This window comes from Erythrolamprus reginae, chromosome 4 (assembly GCF_031021105.1).
Source record: "Erythrolamprus reginae isolate rEryReg1 chromosome 4, rEryReg1.hap1, whole genome shotgun sequence".
NCBI classification, from domain to species: Eukaryota; Metazoa; Chordata; class Lepidosauria; order Squamata; family Dipsadidae; genus Erythrolamprus; species Erythrolamprus reginae.
In genome coordinates this window covers 27,104,083-27,130,931 of record NC_091953.1, presented here as the reverse complement: position 1 = coordinate 27,130,931, position 26,849 = coordinate 27,104,083, and the positions used below count along the sequence as shown (strand labels likewise).

Here is a 26,849-nt window from a genome sequence, read left to right as displayed (position 1 = left end):
ATAGGAGAAATGTAGCAGTATAATAATAGTGTTAATATAATAACAGAAAGTTTTCTTAAATGTAATCACACTATTTATTTATTTATTTAATTTATTTATTTATTTTATTTATTAGATTTGTATGCCGCCTTTCTCCGAAGACTTGGGGCGGCTCACAGGATACAAAAACAACACAACAACAAATCTAATTAATTAAAAACTACTACTAAAATGCCATATATAATAAAATCAGTCAGTCAATTCATTCACAACCACACATTACATCTCGTAAACAGAGAAAGGGGGCTTGGTCTAACTGGTCTAACTCCTCCCAATTATTTAAATAGATCTACTCCAAACGTGACTAAGTCAGGATTTAGCTCAACTGCTTTATCTTAGTAATACTAAACAGGACACTGTTACACTTCAGCCTATACTTCTACAGAGCTATTAAAATTGACGTGGCTTTCTGAAAGTATACATTATTCTCTATTATTTAAAAGAAGATACACTGGGCCTCTTCAGATCAAGCTTTTATTTTAGAAAGCTTCAATTTTAAAGTTGTCTAGAACACAAATCACCAACCTGCGGTCCGTGAACCACTGGTGGTCTGTGAAAAATTTTTGGTGGTCCATGGAGAAAACTTGGTCACATAAAATTTGTTTAGCTTTAGTCTCTGTACTCTAGCCTGGTACTGTATGTTACAACCTGTGTCAGTGGTTTAGAAAACCATGGTTATCTTTCATTAAATGTGAACCCAACCAACCGTGCCCAATTCAGTAAAACACAATTAGTCAAACCAGGGCTTAGCATGTGTGAAACAAGTCTGCAAAACAGTACCATTTATTAGATTTTAACAGGGAGAAAATTCTCTGAATTGTGTAAATGCCAATTATGAGATTAACAAGTTACTGAAGTGTTTTAATGTATTACTGTTCTGTTTCTCCTTGATAATTAGCACTGAATATGTCTACCCCAAGGACAGACAAGTCTGGTTTTTCACAGTTTCCTGGGAAATTATCAATTTCATAATAGTCGATGGCATGATAAATGCTTGGTCCATTGTGTTTAATCCATTTATTTGAAAGCTTGAATCTCTCATACTTTATTCTAAAAGAAAAAAAGGAAAAAGGAAATTTCAGGTAGAAAAACAACACTTTGAAAATGCATCCATTCATTTGTCAACCACAACTTCTTACCGCCTGCTTGAAGTTTGCGAATAAAGCCTCTTGTTAATTTCCTCTTCAATATCCTCATCAGTAACAGTAATTCGTGATGAATGTGGATCACAAGTAACCTTCTGATGAAAAGTATAGACAGCTAATGTTAGCATTGTCACAAAATTGCTGCGATCATAATGTGCATTACAGAACTCTTGAAACGCTGTTCAGAAAATTATGTCAGATGGAAAAAGACCGAAACAAGGATAGGAAGCGTTCTAATTTTCTAACTGCTATATAGTGATCCCTCGGTTTTCGCGGGTTCAAACTTCGCGAAACGGCTATACCACGGTTTTTCAAAAAATATTAATTAAAAAAATACTCCGCGGTTTTTTTTTCTATACCACGGGTTTTCTTGCCCGATGATGTCATACGTCATCACCAAATTTCGTCTGCCATTGCTGATTGGCCGAAATCTCGGTCAATCAGCATTGTCATCTCAAAAATTTCGCCCGTCATTGCTGATGGGACGAAAGCGCTCTCAGTAAGAGGGGCGGGGCGGGCATTCTCAAAGTGCTCAGAGCGGCTAGCGGCCAAATGAGGAGGACGAGAAGCCGTAGCCGCCAGCGCTGCTGCAGGAGGAGCCGCGCCCCAAGAAAGCCGGTGAGAGGGGCGGATCGGGCAGGCAGGGGGTAGTGGTGAGGGGGCTGGAGGCACTGGGGGGGCGGGGGCGGCCAACATTCAAAACAATCTTCACCGGCCTCCGTACTTTCGTCGCTCCCCACCCCCAACTTCAAGCCCGGCTCCTTGCGCGGCCTTGGAAAAGGGTGCGTGGGGGGTAGTTTTTGATAGTATTAAAATCAGTCATTGCCATTCACACAACAAACATACACTACATTTGTTTGGCCAGGATCTAGGGTCTAATGGCCCCAAGCCTGGTGGCATAAATGAGTCTTGTGACTCTTACAGAAGGAGGAGGGTGGAGGCAGTGTGGATCTCTGGGGGGAAATGATTCCAGAGGGCTGCAGCCCCCACAGAGAAGGTTCTTCCCCTAGGCCCCACCAAGCGATATTGTCTAGTTCAGTGTTTCCCAACCTTGGTAACTTGAAGGTATTTGGATTTCAACTCCCAGAATTCCCCAGCCAGCAAACGCTGGCTGGGGAATTCTGGGAGTTGAAGTCCAAATATCTCCTAGTTGCGAAGGTTGGGAAACACTGGTCTAGTTGATGGGGCCTGGAGAAGGCAGACTTTGTGGGACCTAACCGGTCGCTAGGACTCATGCAGTGGGAGGCGGTCCCACAAGTAATCTGGTCCGATGCCATGTAGGGCTTTATAGGTCATAACCAACACTGAATTGTGTCTGAAAACCAATCGGCAACCATTGCAGTCCGCGGAGTGCAGGAGAGACCTGGGCATATCAGGGGAGGCCCCTGACCACTCGTGCGGCTGCGTTTTCCACCATTTGCTGTTTCCGAACACTCTTCAAAAGACAGCCCCATGTCCAGAGCATTGCAGTAGTCGAACCTCAATTGCATGATTCACTTAACAACTGTGACAGGAAAGGTAGTAAAATGGGTCAGAATTCACTTAACTGTCTCACTTAGCAACAGAAATTTTGGGCTCAGTTGTGGTTGTAAGTTGAGGATTATCTCTATATATTCAAAAGGTATTAAATGTAACCTTTATCGACACATGAAAAATAATACGCAAATTCTCCTGTGAGGGCAAGAATCTAATCCTGATAATAAGATACAGTGTGTATCGTGCTGAAACAACTTATCTGTGCATATTTTTGTAACAACTATGTATAAAAATAGAACCTAGGGATTATTATTACTATAAAGTGATCCCTCGAATTTCGCAGGGGTTGCGTTCCCAGACCGCCCGCGAAAGTCGAATTTCCGCAAAGTAGAGATGATCTGGTTATTCTGTGACAGGAATTCTGACCATACTCCATCCCAATATACAAGTAGTTTAATTTTTTCCTGCAAGCTGCACCAAAACGTAGTCTGAGTAAGCTTGTAAGTTAACATAATAAAACCTTGGAAGGATTTTTATTCTCATCTCGACTGTCGATCTGCAGGTCAGAGGAAGTGTCTTCCAGCATAGGATGTATGGGCATACTCTGTGGATCTATCAAAATCTCATAAGGGACCATGGGATGTTTCCAGGAGGATGTGTTAAAAATTTCCCAAGGTTCTTCCTGGCCATAAGTTCCTATGAAGGGAAGAAGGAAATATATTGCAATGTTGAAACTAGCAAATATGAAGAATCTGAGACCAGACAAGATTTAATAAAACAGAGGGTAGGTGCCTTCAAAATCCAATGCTGAGAAAGGAACACCCCAAAAAAGGGTTAATTATCCATTAGTGGGAGAAAGATGTGTTACTACAACTATCCAATTTTCCTTCTTCTAAATGTTTACTAACACTTAAGGGTATCGAATTATGCTCACGCTTTACAAACATATTGATTTACCGACGTATTCTCCATTCAGGCTCCACAAACGAATTGTACAATCAATAGAACAGGATAAAAGGATATTATCTTCATCTATAATTTCTAACCTGTGGATTGAAAGAAAATAATCAGACCTACTATATAAGCACAAATTATTCTTTTGGAATGGTTAAGATCATACTCACGTTAGAATCAGACCTAGATGAGCTCGCCAATGGTTCACATCTAAAGCAACGAAAAAGAAAAATATCAGTTTATTCATGGACTGTTCAGAATTATATTAATAAAGAAAAACACTACAGTATATATATTAAGGACGTGTTTAAATATATAATACACGAGACCTTAGGACTGTATTATTTAAAAATATCTGAGTCCAGGATTGTAGCGTGAGGTTATAGTGGGGATGTAATTTTGGAGCACCTTGCTCTGCTCCTATTAAAACCTCCGTAGTATATACTCACTAGAAGGGTGACATTCAAATTCCCCCACTACCGGTTCTGTGGGCATGGATTGGTGGGCGTGGCCAAGCCACAGCCAACAAGCCCCACCCACAGAACCAACAGAAAAGTTCGGCCAAGTCTTCTAGCGTTCAACCTGGTTGCTTCTCACCTTCTCATGTTTCCTCTGTATGAGCCTTAGTGGGAGGAGAGAAGGGTTGAGTGGGAGGGGTGGGCAGGGCCAGACAGTGGTACGATCTACCAGTTCTATGAACTGTGAATAATCGCCACCACCGTTCTATAGAACCTGTCTGAACCTGCTGAATTTATTTAATCAGTCATTCTTTCATTCTTTCATTTTTTCTTTCTTTCTTTCTTTCTTTCTTTCTTTCTTTCTTAATTTCATTGGATTTCTATTCCACCCTTCTCCAATTTGACCTCTGCTCACTAGCATTCAGAACAGGGGGGGGGGGGAAATCAATGGAAATTTTATGGGCTCAAATATTCTTCCAGTCTATATAACACCACTTTCCCTTGCCCCCATAAACACCCACCATACAACGTTTACTTCGGGCTTGGCGGTGCGATAAAAATAATTCCATAACCAGGACTGGAAGAAAATAACAGACACGTTTTTATTGCGTTTTAACTTTCAGGAAGATTCAAATTCATACCCCTCAAAATATAGGTAGGAATGTCTTTACCTGCTAAAATAAAGAATTCTAGGTCTATGGGTGTTGTGGTTAGCTCTGGCCCAGCTCCTGCCCCAAAGAATGTGCAGGTGGATGTGGGGGAAACATCCACATGCCGCAGGCCTGTTTTGCTCCCGATGGAATCTGCTGACAAAACCTCCTCTAACCAAGGAAGCGTGAGTGACAAGGAAGAGGGGAGTTTGGCAGACAGCCCAGGAGGAGATCAATCATCTGTATCATCCTTGGATTTTGAACAAGAATTAATGACACATCCACGCATGCGTAGAGTGATGCATAGGAGACAACAACTGAAGGATTATTGCAAGAGAAAATGAGGCCACCTGTGGTTGGGTGGGGCTGCTGCAATTAGTGTTATAGATAAAAGTGCAGACTGGTGTTTTAGTCTCATGGCAGTTTATCTGATTCATTGTTTTGTCAAGATCATGGTTTTTGTGCTGTTGAAAATTGTGTGTGGACTCTCTGGACTTTAGAATTGGACTCAATTTCCCAGTTATTGGGTGAGCAATTGGATTGCATTTAACCTGTGCCTTGTGTGTACCAGAAAATCCCTTTGATATTTAAAAAGGGAGCTGTTTCTGTTTTTATGTTTATAGAAACGTTTTTTGTTTTCCTTTTATTGTGTGGTGTGTGTCTTCCTGGACTAATTACCCTGTAATTACGGGCGGTTGAAACACGCCGGCAGAACAATGGGAATGTCCATAATTTATCTAGCTAGGTCTATGGGAACATCCATAATTTACGCAAAACACGATTTGAGCAACATATATGCCCTGTTAAGAAACAACTAGCTTGAGTAATGATAGGAAAGTGGCCTGCAGAGCAAGAAAATACAGTATATAGACCCAGTTTTTAAAAGAAAGAGTACAGAATGGTCACTTTAATATTCCATCCAAACTTGCCTCTTACAGCTTTTATAAATATAATATCTTCTCTGTTGTTTGTTGTCTATTGCATTCATTAAATAGGAGTACTGCTTAGAGAAATATAATCAAAACAGCTCTGATTTTACGTTTTAAGTGATTATTTCACCAGCCATATTGAAGAATATTGCCCATTTACAAAATTAAGCCACACAGTGTAGGAATACACTCCGTGAGTGATATCTGGACCAATTCAAGTTTTTAAAATAATGCAATCTAGATTAATTTTTAAACATTCATTCTTCTAGTTCCAGATACAAAGCTGTATTATACATGTACACATACATTTTGGTGTTTCTTCTTTTGCATCCTGAAGGGCATAATTCTGGATGTCATGGACATGCACATAACCATCTTCATCAGCTGCATATATATACGAATCATCTTCAGTCACAGCAATGCTGCTGATCAGGGATTTCCCCCTAGACTGGAGTATACAGAGGTACACTGTAAAATTATGCACTATTTTGAAAACTGCACAACTGCATGACTATACAGTATAAGGAGAGGTATACATTACAAAGAATGAGATTTCAGGGAGACTGCATTCCTTAGGCAAGTCCAATAACATGGCACCGGACCAGACTATCTAGGGCAGTGTTTCCCAACCTTGGCAACTTGAAGATATCTGGACTTCAACTCCCAGAATTCCCCAGCCAGCATTTGCTGGCTGGGGAATTCTGGGAGTTGAAGTCCAAATATCTTCAAGTTGCCAAGGTTGGGAAACACTGATCTAGGGGACCGTCTTCTACCTCACGTATCCCAGCAAACAGTCAGGTCCCACAGAGTTGACCTTCTCCAGGTCCCGTCTGCCAGACAATGTTGACTGGTGGGACCTAGGGGAAGAGCCTTCTCTGTGGCAGCCCCAGCCTTATGGAACAAACTCTCACCAGAGATTTGCAATGCCTCCACTCTCCCTGCCTTCTGTAAAGTTCTGAAAACCCACCTTTGCTGACAGTCTTGGGGCCATTGAGCTGCTAATATCTAGCCCCAGCTAATGATTGAATGTATGTATGGATGTGACTGATTAATTTTAAGTATTGGGGTTTGAAGACAACATTTTAATGTAGATTTTATTGTAGATTTCCAACATGTTTTGCATAAATTTGCTGTAAGCCGCCCTAAATCTCAGGAGAAGGGCGGCATAGAAATTGAATAAACAAACAAACAAGCAAACATCCATATTGTAATGGCCATCTCTGGTTTATACCACAAGGCAACGTAAAATTTTGCATTCATAAAGATTTAACAGAATGAGTACTTCCTGCGACGAAGATCTTAAACTTCAATCAGTGAAATGAAGGACTGTAAATTTATCAGTATACATGCTGAAGATCTATTTATAATTCATCACACAATCAGCCATATATTTAAACTAGATTTAGCGTATTACGATGTTGATTGCTTTCAAGTCAGCCTTGACTCCTGACAGTTATCTGAATAAGTCCCAGCAGTTTTCTGAAAAGATTTTTGGAAAGAGGTTGGCATTGCCTTCTTCCTGGGGCTGAGGGAAAGTGACTGGCTCAAGGTCAGCTGATCTAGAACTGAGAGCGTTCCAGTTTCTATTATTATTATTATTATTATTATTATTATTATTATTATTATTATTATTATGTCTCACAGAGTCGGCCTGCTCCGGGTCCCGTCGACTAAACAATGTCGTTTGGTGGGACCCAGGGGAAGAGCCTTCTCTGTGGTGGCCCCGACCCTCTGGAACCAGCTCCCCCCAGAGATCAGGACTGCCCCCACCCTCCTTGCCTTTCGTAAGCTCCTTAAAACCCACCTCTGTCGTCAGGCATGGGGGAATTGAGATATCCCTTTCTCCCTAGGCCTATACAATTTATGCATGGTATGTTTGTGTGTATGTTTGGTTTTAACAAGGGTTTTTTAAATTATTAAACATTAGATTTGTTATATGCTGTTTTACTATTGCTGTTAGCCACCCCGAGTCTGCGGAGAGGGGTGGCATACAAATATAATAAATAAGTAAGTAAGTAAGTAAGTAAGTAAGTAAGTAAGTAAGTAAGTAAGTAAGTAAATAAATAATAATTATTATTATTAGTAGTAGTAGTAGTACAGTGTTCCCTCGATTTCCGCTGGGGATGCGTTCCGAGACTGCCCGCGAAAGTCGAATTTCCGCGAAGTAGAGATGTGGAAGTAAATACACTATTTTTGGCTATGAAAAGTATCCCAAGCCTTCCCTTAACACTTTAAACCCCCAAATTACAATTTCCCATTCCCCTAGCAACCATTTAGATTATTACTCACCAAGTTTATTTATTAAAGTTTATTTTAAAAAAATGTTTTTTAAAGGCAGACCAAAGTTTGGCAATGACATATGATGTCATCGGGCAGGAAAAACTGTGGTATGGGGGGGAAACCGCAAAGTATTTTTTAATTAATATTTTTGAAAAACCGTGGTATAGACATTCCGCGAAGTTTGAACCCGCGAAAATCGAGGGAACACTGTAATTAGATTTGTATGCCGCCCCTCTCAGAAGACTCGGAGCGGCTTTAATCACTTTCTAGCTTTAATCACTACAGCAAACTAGTTTTCTTTCTAACTTTTACAGCCATTAATTTTACCAATTAAACTTACTGGTTGAAAACTTGCTCTGAGTGGGTCCTCTGAAAACAGGCTCCAGAAATGCAGATAACCTGGCCAGTGGGAGGATCATAAAGACACAAGATGAAATATTTGGTAACATTTAAACAAGGGTACTTTTGTACTAACGGTAACTGAATGCCCGAAGGCAAATTTATAAAATTACACTGAGTGTAAATTTCACTAAGATTGCTAGGACTCTCTCTACAATCTTTCTACTTGTTTTTACAAGGTTCTTCACACCGAGGTATCATTTCCTCATCTAGTCTGTAAAAACATAAGCAAAATGAAATGAAATAAAATTTATCTCCAAATTGGGGTTATCAATTAATTAAGTTATTGCTAGGCTTGTTTTGTTAATTATTTATATCATTCATGAATTCTACCTTGTGGCCCATTGGAAACCAGAGATGCAGTAGTTGAATCGAATTTCACAGCACGAGCTTTTAGAAAAATTATCCTGGTCACATCAACTGGTGAGGAAGGAAAAATACATAATCACTGTAGGGAAATGTGAGTTTTTTATTACGCTGTACAAAAGCCATAGCCCAACTGCATTTATCCTAATATATTATTATGAAATTAGTTTGGCTTGGCTTTGCATCCAGACATTTATTGTTTGCCAATTATGTCATAATTAAATTAACCAAGACTTGGCACAATATGTGAATGCAGTCAAATATCCATATTATCATATTATTAAAGTTAAAATTTAATTTCTATGATTAAATTTTAGCATAAGTAAATAAGAGGCCCTCTGCTCTGGGAATGTTATGTACAATACTTTTTAAAGCTACAATTGTAAATGTAGACATCTGCTACAAATACACTTAATTTAATTTTATCTGAATTGTATATTTGGACGAAGTCTTTTGGGGATCAAACCTTTCAGAAAGGTTTGTTGCTTTAATCTACTAAAATTTAGCCTCTCCCACCCTGATCTATTGCCTGTTATTTTATTTTAGTCTTTTGCTTGTGAATGTGACCAATCCGTCTTAATTGTATAAGCTATGCCCTAAGATCTTACTACAACAGATAAAGCCACATCTGAATGAAATAAATGGATAGAGATCTTATTTTAAGGTTCTTATTATTTCAAAGATCTGAGCCGTAGACTAAGAGGTCAGTAAGGGGCGTACATAAGTGCACTAGTGTGCCTTTCGTCCCCTGTCCAATTGTCTTTCCTTTATCCCATATATCATATATATTTTCTTCCTTTCATATATCTTCTCCTCTATTTTTACATATTATCTTTATATATATTACTTCATGTCTATTCTCTTCCATATGTATTGTGTATTGGACAAATGAACAAATAAATAAATAAATAAATAAATAAATAATAAATAAATAAATAAATAAATAAAAAAATAAATAAAAAAATAAAATAAAATAAAATAAAATAAAAAAGTTCCAGCAGAAATCTGTTTCTAATGTTAGTCAAAAAGTCTGTGTTGAACACATGACTGAGATACATTAATTAAACAGTTTAAGGACTGATGGCAAATAAGATCATTTCCTGCCCACCCACCTGGAAATCAGGAAATGACATATATATATTAAAACAACATCAACAAAATAAATGGGCTGACTTAACTATTCCTAGTGTGCTAAAACCTGAGCTGTTTTAACGATCCCAAACATGGGTTAGGCTTCAAATGTGAATTTCCCCCATATTTTCCATTTCTATGCAATTCCATATGCAATGATTCATAAAAAATAATTCTTGATGGCAATGTGAGAACTATATTCTACAGGGGTTTTTTTGATCAGTAAACTTACTCTGAGACTGAACAGAGGCAGCTGTGGTCATTGGAATGTAGAATCTATGGTCTATGTGACCTGAGACCATATTCCAAACAATAATTTCACCATCGTAACTGGATGTTGCAAGAAGATTTGGGGGACACTGAGCAACGCAGAGAATGTCTTCTTTGTGTCCCCACTTCTGGATTAAAAAAAGGTAAGAAAAAAAGTAAAAAAAAAAATGAACAAAACTGATTCAAGTTCTTCGCATTTTGGTTTCGATTGTATTTTACACAAATAGAGGGCCAGCCGCTCGAGGCTGGTCTGCGGTTGCGAAAGGGTTGGGCAGCACAGACCACCGGGAGTACCACAAGGGACTGTTGGCTGATCGTTCCCTTGCGCAATCAACCATCATGCCCCTTGTTTGGTGCAGGGGCATGACGTAGCTGGAGGGCGGGGTGGCGAGCCGCATACAGAGGCTGGCTCACCACCACCCGCCCTCTTTCCCCTTTGGCTCATCAGCACGATTGCAGGCGCCTGCCTGCCCTCCCCTTATCTCAGTGTGACTAAGTGTTGTGTTCGTTTAAATAAATTGAAGAAATTCACCGATTGGTTAAGAAGCAGCTAAATGTAAGTTGCCGCCAAAGTTAAACGGTTGTCAGTTAGAAAGCCCGCGTATTAAAAAAAGGTATAAATAGGGCAACGGGTTAGCCGTTGCCCTTGTTGGGAGTTGCCTTTCAAGGGAACGCTTGCTCGTTGTGTGTTATTGAATAAACGGTTATGAACAAACAGAAGTCTCCGGTGCAGTGATTTAACAGTGGCGACGAGGATGGGTGATTTAACACTAAGGGTCACCTACAGGAGCCAAATAGGAATTTTTTGCAGTGGCAACACACTTACGTTTCAGCCGTTTTTTTGCCTACTCCACCCTGGGTGTGATTGGGGAGTGGGGTGGTTAGGGTGTGTCACACTGAATATTGACAGCCCCTCAGAGACATTTAGTAATGAAAGAGTTAACTAAAGTGTGCCTTATTAGATCCTCCTATTATGATGCAATATCCTGCCAGCTCACTTCCTTCTTCACTCCTTTTTTTTCCTCTTCTAATCCTCCATCATGTAAGACGTTTTTATTACGTTGTCCCTCGAGACATGTTTTATTTTGTTTATTTCTGTTTTTACAATAAATATATCTTGTTTGAACAAATGACTAAGGCTTTTATCCGTCGACTCCGCGGGGTTAAGGTTCTAACGGACTTTAATCACTCACACACCGCGACAGGGTTTGCCAGTATAGGTCGTTTTACTAGGACTAGGTTAATTGGATTAAATCCCTTTGATCACTGGGGAAGGCAGTTATGGGGGAGAAAAAGGGGTCCAACAGCAACTGCGTGATCTCCTTTGGAGCACCTTTTGGAAGGTGAAGGACTGCCCCTCTCCGGAGACTCAAGTGCCAACCCGGCCAGGATGAAGGAGGGGGTATACCCTTGGGGCTCACCCATGCAAGCCTACAGGCGACCTCCTGGGTGGAGCCTTCCCACATGCCTTGGGCATGGCTAACAGCAAGGAAGGTCAAGGCCAAGGCCAAGTTCATGGCCAGGGTCAAGGTCAAAGGCTTTATTCCTTTGCTCAGCAGGGAGCTTTGCCCATAGTTGCCCAGGTATTTTGAATCTGAATTTCCGCCCCATTTATCTCACCTCTACAGATCCTGATTTAATAAATAAAGTGATCCATTAAATCCCAGCTCTGTGGTCCGTGTGTTTCTCCGGCATCCATCGCAACATGCAAACCACAGTTAGATGAAATTACACAATTCAATATAAGAGCCTTCTCTGTGGTGGCCCCGACCCTCTGGAACCAACTCCTCCTGGATATCAGAGTTGCCCCCATCCTCCTTGCCTTTCGTAAGCTTCTTAAAACCCACCTCTGTCATCAGGCATAGGGGAATTGAGACATTCCCTTCCCCCTAGGCTTATAAAATTTATGCATGGTATGTCTGTATGTATGATTTGTTTGTTAAATTGGGTTTTTTTAAATTACTTTTAATATTAGATTTGTTTACATTGTCTTTTTACTGTTGTTAGCCGCCCCGAGTCTGCGGAGAGGGCGGCTTACAAATCTAACAAATAAATAAATAAATATAAATAAATAAGTAAATAAGTAAATAAGTAAATAAGTAAATAAGTAAATAAGTAAATAAGTAAATAAGTAAATAAGTAAATAAGTAAATAAGTAAATAAGTAAATAAGTAAATAAGTAAATAAGTAAATAAGTAAATAAGTAAATAAGTAAATAAGTAAATAAGTAAATAAGTAAATAAGTAAATAAGTAAATAAGTAAATAAGTAAATAAGTAAGTAAGTATAAGATCTCATGAGTTGTAAAGTCTACAGTTTTCAGCATGGCCACTACGTACACCCTAGAAATAAATCTACTTTATAAAATAAAGTTAATAGGCTGACTTTTATGAAAAGAATAAGCCTATATTTTTGGTTACTGCCATGTTCATTTACTTAAATGTGGTCTCAGTCACACTGGCCACAAGAAAGCACCATGTGACTAATTTTATCCTATGGGAACTCATCAGAAAAAGAGAGTTTGAACCTCATGGGGTGACATCTGATAATCGACATTGGATAAGTAAAAAAGACAAATTGGTCTGTAAATCCCAGGATTAACAGATCATCTATTTGAAAGTGAAAAGCTCCAACTTGATGCAGGCCTCATCTGATTCACCAGAATAATGCTTCCAGTCCACAAGATATAGATGGGGGTCCCTCTCTCTCTATCTCTGATTTATTTATGCTTTGTTCTTCTTTTAGGCAGAAGGATGGTTTGTGAATTTATCTGGAGCTAGCTCATGTGATGTATTCCTATGGAAAGTACAAAGTAGGTCTTTCAGGTTTTGTCCAGTCAGTGAAGCAGTGGAAGTGATGTGCCGGTGCCTGGAGGCTGTTGGGGTCTGGATGGGTGTCAACAGACTCAAACTCAACCCTGATAAGACAGAGTGGCTGTGGGTCTTGCCTCCCAAGGACAACTCCATCTGTCCATCCATTACCCTGGGGGGGGGGAATCATTAACCCCCTCAGAGAGGGTCCGCAACTTGGGCGTCCTCCTCGATCCACAGCTCACATTAGAGAAACATCTTTAAGCTGTGGCGAGGGGGGCGTTTGCCCAGGTCCGCCTGGTACACCAGTTGCGGCCCTATCTGGACCGGGACTCACTGCTCACAGTCACTCATTCCCTCATCACTTCGCGGCTCGACTACTGTAATGCTCTCTACATGGGGCTACCTTCGAAAAATGTTCGGAAACTTCAGATCGTGCAGAATGCAGCTGCGAGAACTATCATGGACCTTCCTAAATATGCCCATGTTACACCAACACTCCGCAGTCTGCATTGGTTGCTGATCGGTTTCCGGTCACAATTCAAAGTGTTGGTTATGACCTATAAAGCCCTTCATGGCATCGGACCGGAATATCTCAGGGACTGCCTTCTGCCACATGAATCCCAGCGACCAGTTAGGTCCCACAGAGTTGGCCTTCTCCGGCTCCCGTCGACTAAACAATGTCGTTTGGCGGGACCCATGGGAAGAGCCTTTCTGTGGCGGCCCCGACCCTCTGGAACCAACTCCCCCCAGATATCAGAGTTACCCCCACCCACCTTGCCTTTCGCAAGCTCCTTAAAACCCACCTCTGTCATCAGGCATGGGGGAATTGAGATATTCCCTTCCCCCTAGACTTATAAAATTTATACATGGTATGTCTGTATGTATGATTGGTTTCTTAAATTGGGGTTTTTTACATTACTTTTAATATTAGATTTGTTCATATTGTCTTTTTACTGTTGTTAGCTGCCCCGAGCCTACGGAGAGGGACGGCAATCAAATCAAATCAAATCAAATCAAATCAAATCAAATCAAATCAAATCAAATCAAATCAAATCAAATCAAATCAATCCGGCATTGCCAATCCACAAAGATGGATCACGTCGGAGATTTATTTCTATTCATTCATTTTCCAACTCCCCAAATATAATCAAACTGCCCATCCCAAACTGCTTATATGGCACTTTATATGCCAAATGTTTCTTACTATGTCATCCTGCCAGTAGGGCTGAGGTTTCTTAATATGATAGAAATCATCTGTGGAATCCTATAACAGAAAATATCCAAATAAAATTATATCTAAGATAATCATTTATAATCTCCAACATGAACTTTGCATTTCGGACATACAAAAATAAAATCTAGCTCTAATTCTATTACTGCCTTATAGTTACCCAGATCTGACTCGCCTCTTTCTCATCTGAGTTGTGCGTTCGATAAATTACCACCATTTGTTCCTGTGAGTAGATTGTGGCTTCCCTTGAAGTTTGTACTGCAATCCATCCTTCCATTGAAGACTTACAATGCTACTATTGATTTTATATTTTTCCTAAACAGTTATCCAGTTCTAACATTAAATTGAATTTAAAGTACACATATACATATACACACACACACAAATCCATCCATCTGGTTACGTTACATCTTGTGTACAAAGTGGAATAGTGTCTTCCACTTGTGAAAGGGCCTTCTCATTGCTTCATGTGGATTGATCACTGTGAATAATAAGTGGTATTTGCCCATAGATTCAGGTACAGAACAATAATAATAATTCTCAGATTTTCTTGCTGATCTGTTCTTGAATTTACTACTGGCAGTGTAGAGGTACTACAGTGAAAGCAGAACACCAGCTTTTGGGGACCATAATTAATTAAGTACAGTGGTACCTCTTGATACGAACCCCCCGTGATACGAATATTTTGAGATACGAACCCAGGGTTCGGAAATTTTTTGCCTCTTCTTACGAACTTTTTTCGACTTACGAACCCACCGCAGATCGCAAAATGGCGCTCCGCTGGGCGCCGCCAGCCAGCTCTCACCTTTTGAAACAGCCGGGGGGCTTCTCGGCATTTTCCCAAACCCGAACCCGAACTTTTTCCGAACTTTTCGGGTTCGGGCGCCGCCGCCCAGTGGAGCGCCGTTTTTGCCACGTTTCGGCCGACCAGGAAGGACGTCTTTGTGACGTCAAAGCTCCGCCCATGGAATTTCCTATTGGGATTCCCCACCTCCGTTTCAGCCTCCAGATCGGCTGAAAACGCCGCCCCTGATTTGTAAAAATGGCACTCCTCCGGGCGGCGCCTCCTGGCTGTAACTTTCTGAAACAGCCGGGCGCTTCTCGGCGGCCTCCGGAACCCGAACCCAAACTTTTGCCAAACTTCCAGGTTTGGCGTTCGGGAGAACGCCAAGAAGCCCCCCGGCTGTTTCAGAAGGTGACAGGCGGGCGGCGGCGCTTCTCGGCGGCCTCCCGAACCTGAACCCAAAAAGTTCGGCAAAAGTTCGGGTTCGGGTTCGGGAGAACGCCGAGAAGCCCCGTGGCTGTTTTAAAAGGTGACAGCCGGGTGGTGGCGCCCAGCGGAGCGCCATTTTGCGATTTTTTTTCCCCCTTGCACGCATTAATCGCTTTTACATTGTTTCCTATGGGAAACATTGTTTCGTGTTACGAACCTTTCGCCATACGAACCTCCTTCTGGAACCAACTAGGTTCGTAAGACGAGGTTTTACTGTAATGCAATTTTGGCCACTTAAACTCATGGGTCACTTCCTACACTAAAATGGAAAGTGTTATCACTACAAGGCCATTATTTATGTGCAAGGCTATTTTGGCACAACAATTTCCACAATCAATTAAGAATGATACCATTTTTTGTATACTTACATAAAACAAATTTATTCTTCTGTCCCATCCCACACCTATGATATACCTGCAAAAGCAATTAATGTTTGAAATTTGAATTATTATAGTCTTTCTGCTATGCAACAGCAGTCGCTGCTAGGGCCAGCTATATTTCACTATCCCTCTTATCTAAATTATGCTATTAAACTGTTAGTGAGTTGAATTATCTACTATTCATTTTTAAATATAGGTGTAATCTTCGGTTGTCCCTAATTTTTCAAGGAGTTCATTTGCTTTCAGCTGAGCTGAGCTAAAAAGATCTTTTTCTTCAGTTCAGACTATAGTTGTCATGCTGCAGAATGGAGTTCGTATTTTGAGCAGTATACTCTCAAAATTTTCATTCATTCTTTATTACTGTAAGAGGTTTCATTTATTAGATTTTCTCCCAAGTTTTGACAATCAGGCATTCATCTTAATTCTGTAACTCTGTCTTCGGTATATATCAGTTTCTGAATGACCATTGAATTCTTTTCACAGGATTTTGTATGTATGAAACTCTACCTTCATGCCATTAAGTTTTACATGCTTATTTCTGCATATTTAACTGCTAAAGACAAGAACAAACCAAGCTATTTATTCCCTTCTCCAGGGCTACTCTATATCCTTGAGTGTAATAAAATACCTCAACAATCAGAATTATTATTGTTATTTATTAGATTTGTATGCTGCACTTCTCTAAAAAAATTGGGGCAGCTCACAGAATAAATATAGAAACAAAGCGTACAAAACAAATCTAATACATTAAAAAATCTACAGCTAAAAACCCTATATATTACTCAATCAGACAATCCAATCACACCATGCATCACATTTATTGGTCAGGGGGCCAAGATCTAATTGCCCCAGGCCTGGCAACATAGGTGAGTCTTAAGACTCTTGTGGAAGGCGAGGAGGGTGGGGGCAGTACAAATTTCTGGAGGGAGCTGATTCCAGAGGGACGTGGCCCCCACAGAGAAGGCTCTTCCCCTAGGCCCTACCAAATGACATTGTCTGGTTGACGGGACCTGGAGAAGGCCAATTCTGTGGAACCTAACCGGCCGCTGGGATTTATGTGGCAGAGGGCGGTCCCGTAAGTAATCTGGTCCAATGCCATGTAGGGCTTTATAGGTCATCACCACACTTTGAATTGTGTCTGGAAACCAATCGGCAACCACTGCAGTCCACAGAGTATTGGAGAGACATGGGTATATCTAGGAGGACCCATGACATAGAAACATAGAAGTCTGAAGGCAGAAAAATACCTCATGGTCCATCTAGTCTGCCCTTATGCTATTTTCTGTATTTTATCTTAAGATGGATATATGTTTATCCCAGGCATGTTTAAATTCAGTTACTGTGGATTTACCAACCACGTCTGCTGGAAGTTTGTTCCAAGGATCTACTACTCTTTCAGTAAAATAATATTTTCTCATGTTGCTTTTGATCTTTCCCCCAACTAACTTCAGATTGTGTCCCCTTGTTCTTGTGTTCACTTTCCTATTAAAAACACTTCCCTCCTGGACCTTATTTAACCCTTTAACATATTTAAATGTTTCGATCATGTCCCCCCTTTTCCTTCTGTCCTCCAGACTATACAGATTGAGTTCATTCAGTCTTTCCTGATACGTTTTATGCTTAAAACCTTCCACCATTCATGACCGCTCATGCGGCTGCATTCTGCACTATTTGAAGTTTCCAAACACTCTTCAAAGGTAGCCCCATGTAGAGAGGATTACAGTAGTCAAACCTCGACGTGATAAGAGCATGAGTGACCGTGAGCAAGGGCTCCCTATTGAGAAAGTACCTATTTTTCTGAACCTGAAAACTCAGATAGTTCCCTAACATAAGGAAAACGTATGAGATCTTTCCTATGTCATCTGTCAAAACAACCTGATGGATTGAAGTTTATTTTTTTAAGAAGCCTGCTTATATGAACCTGCCACACAAAAACAAACCAACCCCACATTGTTTTTATTAGCCTTTCCTACACTAAAATGTCACACGTTGTGACAAATGTGGATGACTTACTCATTTTTGTTGATCTCCACGTAAGCACAATCGCGAACCTCATCATATTTGTCTTCTGTAGGGAAGAAAAACATAATGCTGGACTTGTAATTTATTTCCCCTTTCTTGAAATGAATGTTTAGATAATTCAATCAATGTTCTACTTACCCTTTTTCAAAGTGTGAAGACACTGCCCATTATTATAATTCCATATTTTCAAGCAGCCATCTTTTCCTCCAGTAATAAGTCTGAAACATGATTGCAATTTAGCAACGTGCAAAAAAATCACAGCCCTTCTCATGCACTGAAACCCTCCAAAGGTACCTTCTTCCACTAAAATCAAATGCGAGGCACGTAATTGCAGAATCACCATGAGCATTGCCAAATTCAAATAAAAGGTTTCCGCTTTCGAAATCCCATACCTTGACCACCTTAAAAAGAAAAAAAAGAGAGACATATATAGAAATGCTACTTCCATGATTCTAAAATAACTATCTTGCAGAGAAATCTATTCTACAAGCTGCTCTGCCAGTAGATTTTTGGATGAAATTCAAAGTGCTGGGTGTAACCTATAAAACCCCTCATGGCACAGGGTCTGATCATCCAGACCATACATACATACAGAGGAATCATTGAGTCTGTCATCTGCACCTCTATAACTGTCTGGTTTGGTGCTGCAACCCAACAGGACCGACACAGACTTCAGAACTGCAGAAAAAACAATTGCTGCCAACCTGCCTTCCATTGAGGACCTGTATACTGCAAGAGTCAAAAAGAGGGCGGGGAAAATATTTACTGACCCCTCACATCCTGGACACAAATTGTTTCAACTCCTACCCTCAAAAGGTCGCTACAGAGCACTGCACACCAAGACAACTAGACACAAGAACAGTTTTTTCCCGAACGCCATCATTCTCCTAAACAAATAATTCCCTCAACACTGTCAGACTTTCTACTAAATCTGCACTTCTATTCTACTAGTTTTTCTCATAATTCCTATCACCCATTTCATCCCATGTTGACTGTATGACTGTAACTTGTTGCTTATATCCTAATATTTTTATTAATATTGCTTCTTCATTGCTTATTTGACCCCTATGACAATCATTAAGTGTTGTACCACATGATTCTTGACAAATGTATATTTTATTTTATGTACGCTGAGAGCATATGCACCAAGACAAATTCCTTGTGTGTCCAATCACACGTGGCCAATAAAATTCTATTCTATTCTTCTATTCTATGAACAGCCTATATCTCATTTTTTCTTTCCACCTCACACAATATGACAGAGTTGGCATGCTCCAAGTCCCATTGATTAAATTGTCATCTTGTAGGAAGCCCCAGGAAAATAACTGTAACTTCTTTAATGAAGAGCAGAGAGAGAGGATATTTCTGCTTATGCTTGATTTTCTTCTGAATTAAGTTTGAAGCCCACACATCTCCAGTAAACAGATCCTTTTTCTTTTGCAAAACTGAAGAGAATTTTATAATTATCATTTCACTTACAGAATCTTCAGAGCAGCTCACAACGTGCCTGAACACTTTGTTGAATTTGCAGCACAAAACTGGTTTTTTATGGGAAGTTACTGCATAAAGATCTGGAGCTGATCTACTTTAGAGACAACAACAGAATCAAATTATTAATAAATTTAAATGTTATTTGTCTTGCTGCTAATGCTTAATTAGCAAAATATACATAAATGCACTATACTATAATTAAAAGGAAAAACTACCACTACAGTACATCAAACCTGTAGCATCCCAACTACTCACTAACAAACCTGTAGCATCCCAACTATTCAAAAATGAATCTTTCCTCCAAATCCCAATTTTGATTATCTTTTTCTTAAATAACAGTCCAAACAAATGTATTAATATATTAATCTTAATAAGTATGTTTTGTTGAATTTATTATCTCTAAATAAAGTTGATGAGTATTTTTACACTGGGAGCTTATGCACCAAAGACAAAATCCTTGGGCGTTCAATCACATTTGGCCAATAAAGAATTCTATTCTGTTCTGTTCTATTCTTCAGTCTTAGTGGCAAGATAAACTTTATGTCTATGTAAAATTAACAAAATAGTAGGAAGTGAAGTCTGCATTTTTCTATATTCACCAGAATAGATACATGCCCCTTTCTTGCCTTCTGTATTAATCTTCTAAAACTGCAGATGAAAATAGGACACATTAAAAATTTCCTACATTTAAGAATTATTAAATCACACAATAGGGTGTTTAAAAAAAAATTCAGGAACCAAACATAAATATAACATCTATTCATTGTAAAATTATTTTTATAATCAATATGTAAAAAGATAAAGGTTTCCCTGTCCACTTGAGTCTGACTCTATAGCAATAACCGAGAGCCGGGGTGGCGCAGCAGGTAGAGTGCTGTACTGCAGGCCACTGAAGCTGACTGTAGATCTGTAGGTCAGCAGTTCAAATCTCATCACTGGATCAAGGTTGACTCAGCCTTCCATCCTTCCGAGGTGGGTAAAATGAGAACCCGGATTGTGGGGGCAATATGCTGGCTCTGTTAAAAAGTAGTGATGGGCGAACCCAATGGTGTTCAGGTTCGGCAAGTTCGGACGAACTTTACGCAAAATTCGGCCAAACCCGAACTGAACCCGAACCCGAACCCGAACGGGGAATCCCACCAAGACATTCCGAGCTTTGATGTCACGTATACCGGCAGGTTGCTAAAGACACCAAGGTGATTACTTCCTGGATTCCATTGAATCCAGGAAGTGATCACCTTGGCATCCTTAGCAACCTGCCGGTGATGTCAAGGCTCCGCCCCTGGAATCTCTTTGTGGGAGGGATTCCCCAGCTCCTTCAAAGGGAGGTCTTCACGTAAAAATAAAGATGTTTGTGATCACCTTGGCGTCCTTAGCAAACTGCCGGTGACGTCAAAGCTCCGAACGCCAAACACAACCCCGAACTTTGCCCAAAGTTTCAAAAAATGTCAGGTTCAGGTTCGGCATACCGAACACCGCAAAATTCAGTACGGACGTGAATTGTGCGGGTTCGGTTCGCCCACCACTATTAAAAAGTGCTACTGCTAACATGTTGTAAGCCGCCCTGAGTCTAAGGAGAAGGGCAGTATAAAAATCAATCAAACAAACAAATAAACAAACAATAACAATAGCACTTAGACTTATATACCACTTCACAGTACTTTACAGCCCTCTCTAAGCAGTTTACAAATCATCATATTGCCCCCAACAATCTGTGTCCTCATTTTACCCACATTGGACGGCTGGAAGGCTGAGTTCAACCTTGAGCCTGGTGAGATTTGAACTGGTGAACTACAGCCAGCAGAAGCAGCTTGCAGTACTGCACTGTTTCTGAGCCAAGGGAGTCAGCGTTGTCCAAAGACAATTTCTGTGGTTATGTGACCAGCATGATTATACACCAACGCACATGGAATGCTATTATTTCCCAACTGGAGTGGTACCTGTTAATCTACTCACATTTGCATGCCTCCAAAGTACTAAGTGAGGCAGGAGCTGGAGCAAGGAAGGGGAATTGCATGGTACTGAGGTCTCAAAGCCAGACTTTCTAGCTGACAAGCTTAGTGTCTTTAACCACTAAGCCTTTGTGCCTCCTTTTGTTTCAATTTGTAGTATTCTTTATATAATATCTTTAGGTAACACGCTATTCTCTTTGCTTGGCGAAGGCTGCTTTTATTAGTCACTTTTGATACATACAGATGTACTAGGTTGGGAAAATATCACAAGAAAGTGCTATCCCATGATTTTTTTCCCCAGAATTATTATTTTCTGGTTTTTAAAAAGTGTATGTGTTAAAAGAGTAGTAAATTGAATGCATATAAATTGAATTTGATTTCTTTCAAACAATGACATTCACCTGCAGATTATCTAAACTAACTCATTCCAGATATCACTGGGTATCCCCCAATATTTATTATTTGTTTGTTTGTTTGTTCATTTATTTATTTATTTGTTTGTTTGTTTGTTTGTTTATCTATCTATCTATCTATCTATCTATCTATCTATCTATCTATTTATTTATTTATTAGATTTGTATGCTGCCCCTCTCTGCAGACTCGGGGTGACTAACATGACTAACAGCAGTAAAAAAGACAATATAACAAATCTAATATTAAAAGTAATTTTAAAAACCCCAATTTAAGAAACCAATCATACATACAGACATACCATACATAAATTTTATAAGCCTAGGGGGAAGGGAATATCTCAATTCCCCCATACCTGACGACAGAGGTGGGTTTTAAGGAGCTTACGAAAGGCAAGTAGGGTGGGGGCAACTCTGATATCTGGGGGGAGTTGGTTCCAGAGGGTCGGGGCCACCACAGAGAAGGCTCTTCCCCTAGGTCCCACCTTTTCAATTCATTCCCACTGGCAAGTTTACAGAATGAATAGAATAATGTTCCAGCTCCCCAAATTTATCCCTGTATGAAACAGAGGAGAGCAAGTTGACTGATCATATTCTCTTACATTGTAAATTTTATTCTGACTGTAAAATCAGTGCATGGGAGGCAACTTTTCAATTCAAACGATTTATTCAGTACTAAACAGGACAGCCAACACTTCTTCTGAAACACCAAATCCCAACAAGGAAACCTTTATCTTTTTACATATTGATTATAAAATATACATATTGATATACATATTGACATAAATATACATATTGATTATAAAAATATACTTTTTACAGCGCGGGAAAAACTTTCAGACAGCCGTTTATTTTTGGCGGCATTCTGAGAGCTAGCCGCGTCAGAACCAATCAGCGGCTAGCTCGCTTGGTTTAGTCAGACATAACACTGACATAAACTGACAAACAGAAAGCTAAAATAAACATTTATATAGCATATTGGCTATTATTTGGCTAACAAGCATCCATCAAACCTGAATTAACTATATCATACTGCTGAAATCTTAATTTTGACTTGCTTTATTTATTTCTACTGATTGTGTTTTTGGTTATATTTTGATTTAAGACTATAATAACACATATTTGAATCTGTAATCTTTTAGATTTATTGTTCTTTACTTTCATTAATTGAAGCTAATTCTTCACTCAGTAAAATTAAATTGAAATTATGTTTTTCTCTGAATGAATCTGAAATTATAAAGGAAATAAAACCTTTAAACAAAGACTTTTGAAGTAAAAATTAACTAAAAGATGTATTTCAGGTTTAATTAATGTCACTCCTGTAACTAAACATAAAACTGTTATTAGGTAAACAATTTGGTACTCCCAAAAGTGCCTACATATGTATGGGTATCACTTTTCCTCTGTGGTTTCTAACCCTCCTAATATGTCTTAGTTTAATATGTGCAGATAACTTAATTAAAGTTTATGAATGTCAATTCCGCTAAGCCTGATTCAGCATTGCAATGCAGTATTGGAAATTTAGAGATTACTTATCCCAAAACACCATAATGACATGGTCTAGTAATGAAAATGCCTTAAGTTACATGTTTTGATAGATTCCAACAAGCTAATGCAAAAATCACATCACTAATTATTTGAAATTACTGTAAATGTTCATCTAGATTTTACAAAATGTTATTTCTTTGCATCATTTTGCTTAAGAGTGCAATTCTAATTGTTCTGCCGGGCTCTCTGATAGGAGCTCCCGAAAATTCAAGGGTACAAATTTCAGGCAAACACACGTTTGAAAATTCAAAACAATACTCTTTATCACAAAAGTCAAAATAAACCAAGCACTCTTTTTGTATTGCCAAGAGCACTCTTCCCAAAACAACCGGGTAGTCTATACAATTTCCCTTAAGCAGTCATTAAGTACTTAGCCAGCAGCTGTGGAGAAACTTCACACCCCTTCTTCGTCCAACGAAGTGGGACACACACACACGTTGCTCTGCTTTGGTTTCAAAGGCATGAAAAAGCAACAAAGTCCAGCACACAAGATTCCTGACGAAACTGCGAACAGATATTCTTCCAACATTTGCCAAACCCACATGCTGCTATTTATAGCAGCAGCCCTAATTCCTGGAGCCCCACCCAAACACAGGTGGCCTCCCTTATTTCCTGTAATATGTTCTTACTTGGTCTCTTCTACGCATAATTCTGCGCTTGCGTGGATCCAAAACGTCATCATCTGAAGCAATAGAAGATAAGGAAGATTGACTGCCTGGGCTGTGTGCCAAGCCCTCCTCTGCCGAGTCACTCCCACCTTCTTCTTCGTCCGAGGAAACTAAACTCTGAACTGATTCTGTCAGCAATAACACAGGCCTGTGACATGTTGAGGTTTCCCCTGAATCTACCTCCCCATTCCCTGGGGCAGGAGCTGGACCAGAGCCAACCACAACATCTAATAAATGCAACAACATTTCAAGTATTCTCTTGAAATGTCCCAACGTAATAATCACATTATTTCAATAGATCCTACAACTTCTTACATTTGGGGTTTTCCATAAATGCAATTCTTGGATCTGTCCAAACATTAGGAACTCTGATTATGTTGCTTTTTTACTTTACCGTAATCTTAGGTGAAGAATGGCCAATGTATCTGTGGCAACACAGAGTGATCGAGTGCCTGATATATAATGGCAAGTAGTAATCTCTCCTTTAATTCCATTGTTTTTTGAACAAGCGGTAAATAAGCATGTCTGATCCTCCACATCCCATATCTGCAAGGAAAGAATTGCGTTATATTGAAGAGAAATAACTAGGATAAAGAAAATAGAATTTGAAACATGAAAAAGACAGACCTTAACGGTGTTGTCTGTTGATATGGAAAATATTTTATCCTCCTCAGATACATAGACGTAGAAAATGGGGGCCATGTGACTTTTGAGAATGCCTGTGGGTCTTCTGAAATTCAGTAAGAACATTAAATCTTGACCAATTAGAAAGACACAATGGAGTATATACTACAATGAGCCAGTAATAATAGTAGTTTATTTATTTGATGTTTCAAGTCATTCTTGACGACTAGAAACTAGCTGGACATCATGGCTGTAAATATAACTATGTTTCCCTGAAAATAAGACCAGAATACCTCCGGAATACCTGCCGCATGAATACCAGCGACTAATAAGGTCCCACAGAGTCCGGTCGACTAAACAATGTTGTTTGGCAGGCCCCAGGGGAAGAGCCTTCTCTGTGGCGGCCCCAGCCCTCTGGAATCAACTGCCCCCAAAGATTAGAACTGCCCCCACCCTCCTTACCTTTCGTAAATTGCTTAAGACCCACCTATATCGCCAGGCATGGGGGAATTGAGATACCCCCCAGGCTTATATAGTTTATGTACGGCATGATTGTGTTGCATGGTTTTAATGATGGGTTTTAGATAGATGTCTTTTAAATATTAGATTTGTTATATTGTTGTTATTATTATTATTATTGACTGTAGATCTGTATGTCAGCGGTTCAAATCTCAACACTGGCTCAAGGTTGACTCAGCCTTCCATCCTTGCGAGGTGGGTAAAATGAGGACCCGGATTGTGGGGGCAATAGGCTGGCTCTGTTAAACAGTGCTATTGCTAACATGTTGTGAGCCGCCCTGAGTCTGAGGAGAAGGGCGGCATAAAAATAGAATAAATAAATAAATAAATAAATAAATAAATAAATAAATAGATAGATAGATAGATAGATAGATAAACAAACAAACAAACAAACAAACAAACAAACAAACAAACAAACAAATTATTTATTGGATTTGTATGCCGCCCCGAATCTCCGGAGAAGGGCAGCATACAAATCCAATAAATAAATTAAATAAATAAATAAATAATTATTGTTGCTGTGAGCCACCCCGAATCTGCGGAGAGGGGCGGCATACAAATCTAATAAATTATTATTACTTTTACTTTTACTTTTACTTTTACTTCTACTTCTACTTCTACTTCTACTTCTACTTCTACTTCTACTTCTACTTCTACTTCTACTTCTACTTCTACTTCTACTTCTACTTCTACTTCTACTTCTACTTCTACTTCTACTTCTACTTCTACTTCTACTTCTACTTCTACTTCTACTTTTACTTTTACTTTTACTTTTATTTTGCCATTAAAAAAGGCACCAGATCTTATTTCTAGAGGATGTATAATTAATGACTCACCTCGTGGTACAAACAGTCCCACTCAGCAGGAGCCCACTGCTGGCCTACTTCTTCGACTGCTTGGCGCCACTTGCATGTATTATCCCTGGCCTGTTTCACCATCATCTGAGAAACAGGTTCCAGATTGATGCTTGTACCCCCACCCACCGCGACTCCCGTTTTGCCCTCAGATGCCTTCCTGAAAGCCCTTTGCGGCTGATGACAGAGCTATGGATTGCACATGTCAATCCAGATCCCATTTATCAACTGCAGAGGCATTTCCAGAAGACCTTTGATGGCAAAACGAAAGACAGGGGCCAATGCACATGAACGGCGGCAAGTGGTCGCAGAAGAAGTGGGCCTGCAAGGTGAGGCAGATGTCGGGATCTTGAAGGCTTGGTAAATAAGGCATCTTTACAACCCCCCCAAACTGCACCCTAGTTTAATTTTTATCCGTGTGCCTTGCCCCACTCCATGGACCCCAGAGTGGGCGGGGTCTTAACTAGAGGTTATTTTGGGAATAGGGCTTATTTATTTTATTTAATTGGATTTGTATGCCACCCCTCTCCGAGGACTCGGGGCGGCTCACAGCATATATAAATACAGAACAATAATGTAATCCAATTAATACTACAATTTAAAAACAATTAAAAGAAAAAAAAATAACCAAACAATTAACCTATTAACCAAACATTCAGCAGTCATACTTAAGGCATTCAGTGGTCAGGGGAAGATCTAAAAGTCCCAAGCTTGGCGGCAAAGATGAGTTTTTAAGCTCTTTCGGAAGGCAAGGAGGGAGGGGGCAGTGCGAATCTCTGGGGAGAGTTGATTCCAGAGGGCCTGGGCTCCCACAGAGAAGGCTCTACCCCTAGGTCCCGCCAACCGACATTGTTTGGTCGATGGGACCCTAAGGAGGCCAACTCTGTGGGACCTCACCGGTCGCTGGGATTCACGTGGCAGAAGGCGGTCTTGGAGATAATCTGGTCCTGTGCCATGAAGGGCTTTAT

General features: G+C 39.9%; 1 protein-coding gene across 5 annotated transcripts in view; it reads right to left on the bottom strand.

Moving 5' to 3' along the window:
- Positions 1-788: 788 nt before the first annotated feature.
- The window catches only part of LOC139166409 (cilia- and flagella-associated protein 337-like), a 70,371-nt gene continuing 44,310 nt past the window's right edge, over positions 789-26,849 (bottom strand). For 2 of the 5 annotated variants that reach the window (XM_070749881.1, XM_070749884.1), the window contains 17 exons: positions 24,512-24,614; positions 24,279-24,430; positions 19,295-19,400; positions 18,110-18,216; positions 17,954-18,033; positions 17,807-17,861; positions 15,782-15,827; positions 14,114-14,173; positions 10,060-10,225; positions 8,664-8,750; positions 8,272-8,330; positions 5,958-6,099; positions 3,785-3,824; positions 3,618-3,706; positions 3,181-3,356; positions 1,179-1,279; positions 789-1,089 (listed from right to left, as the gene is read on the bottom strand). In XM_070749881.1, the coding sequence (XP_070605982.1) occupies positions 909-1,089; positions 1,179-1,279; positions 3,181-3,356; positions 3,618-3,706; positions 3,785-3,824; positions 5,958-6,099; positions 8,272-8,330; positions 8,664-8,750; positions 10,060-10,225; positions 14,114-14,173; positions 15,782-15,827; positions 17,807-17,861; positions 17,954-18,033; positions 18,110-18,216; positions 19,295-19,400; positions 24,279-24,430; positions 24,512-24,614 (1,750 nt within the window). In that variant the 3' untranslated portion in view covers positions 789-908. Of the gene's footprint in view, positions 1,090-1,178; positions 1,280-3,180; positions 3,357-3,617; positions 3,707-3,784; positions 3,825-5,957; positions 6,100-8,271; positions 8,331-8,663; positions 8,751-10,059; positions 10,226-14,113; positions 14,174-15,781; positions 15,828-17,806; positions 17,862-17,953; positions 18,034-18,109; positions 18,217-19,294; positions 19,401-24,278; positions 24,431-24,511; positions 24,615-26,849 lie in introns of those variants that run through there. The other 3 variants (XM_070749882.1, XR_011558950.1, XM_070749885.1) reach the window with 3 other exon arrangements.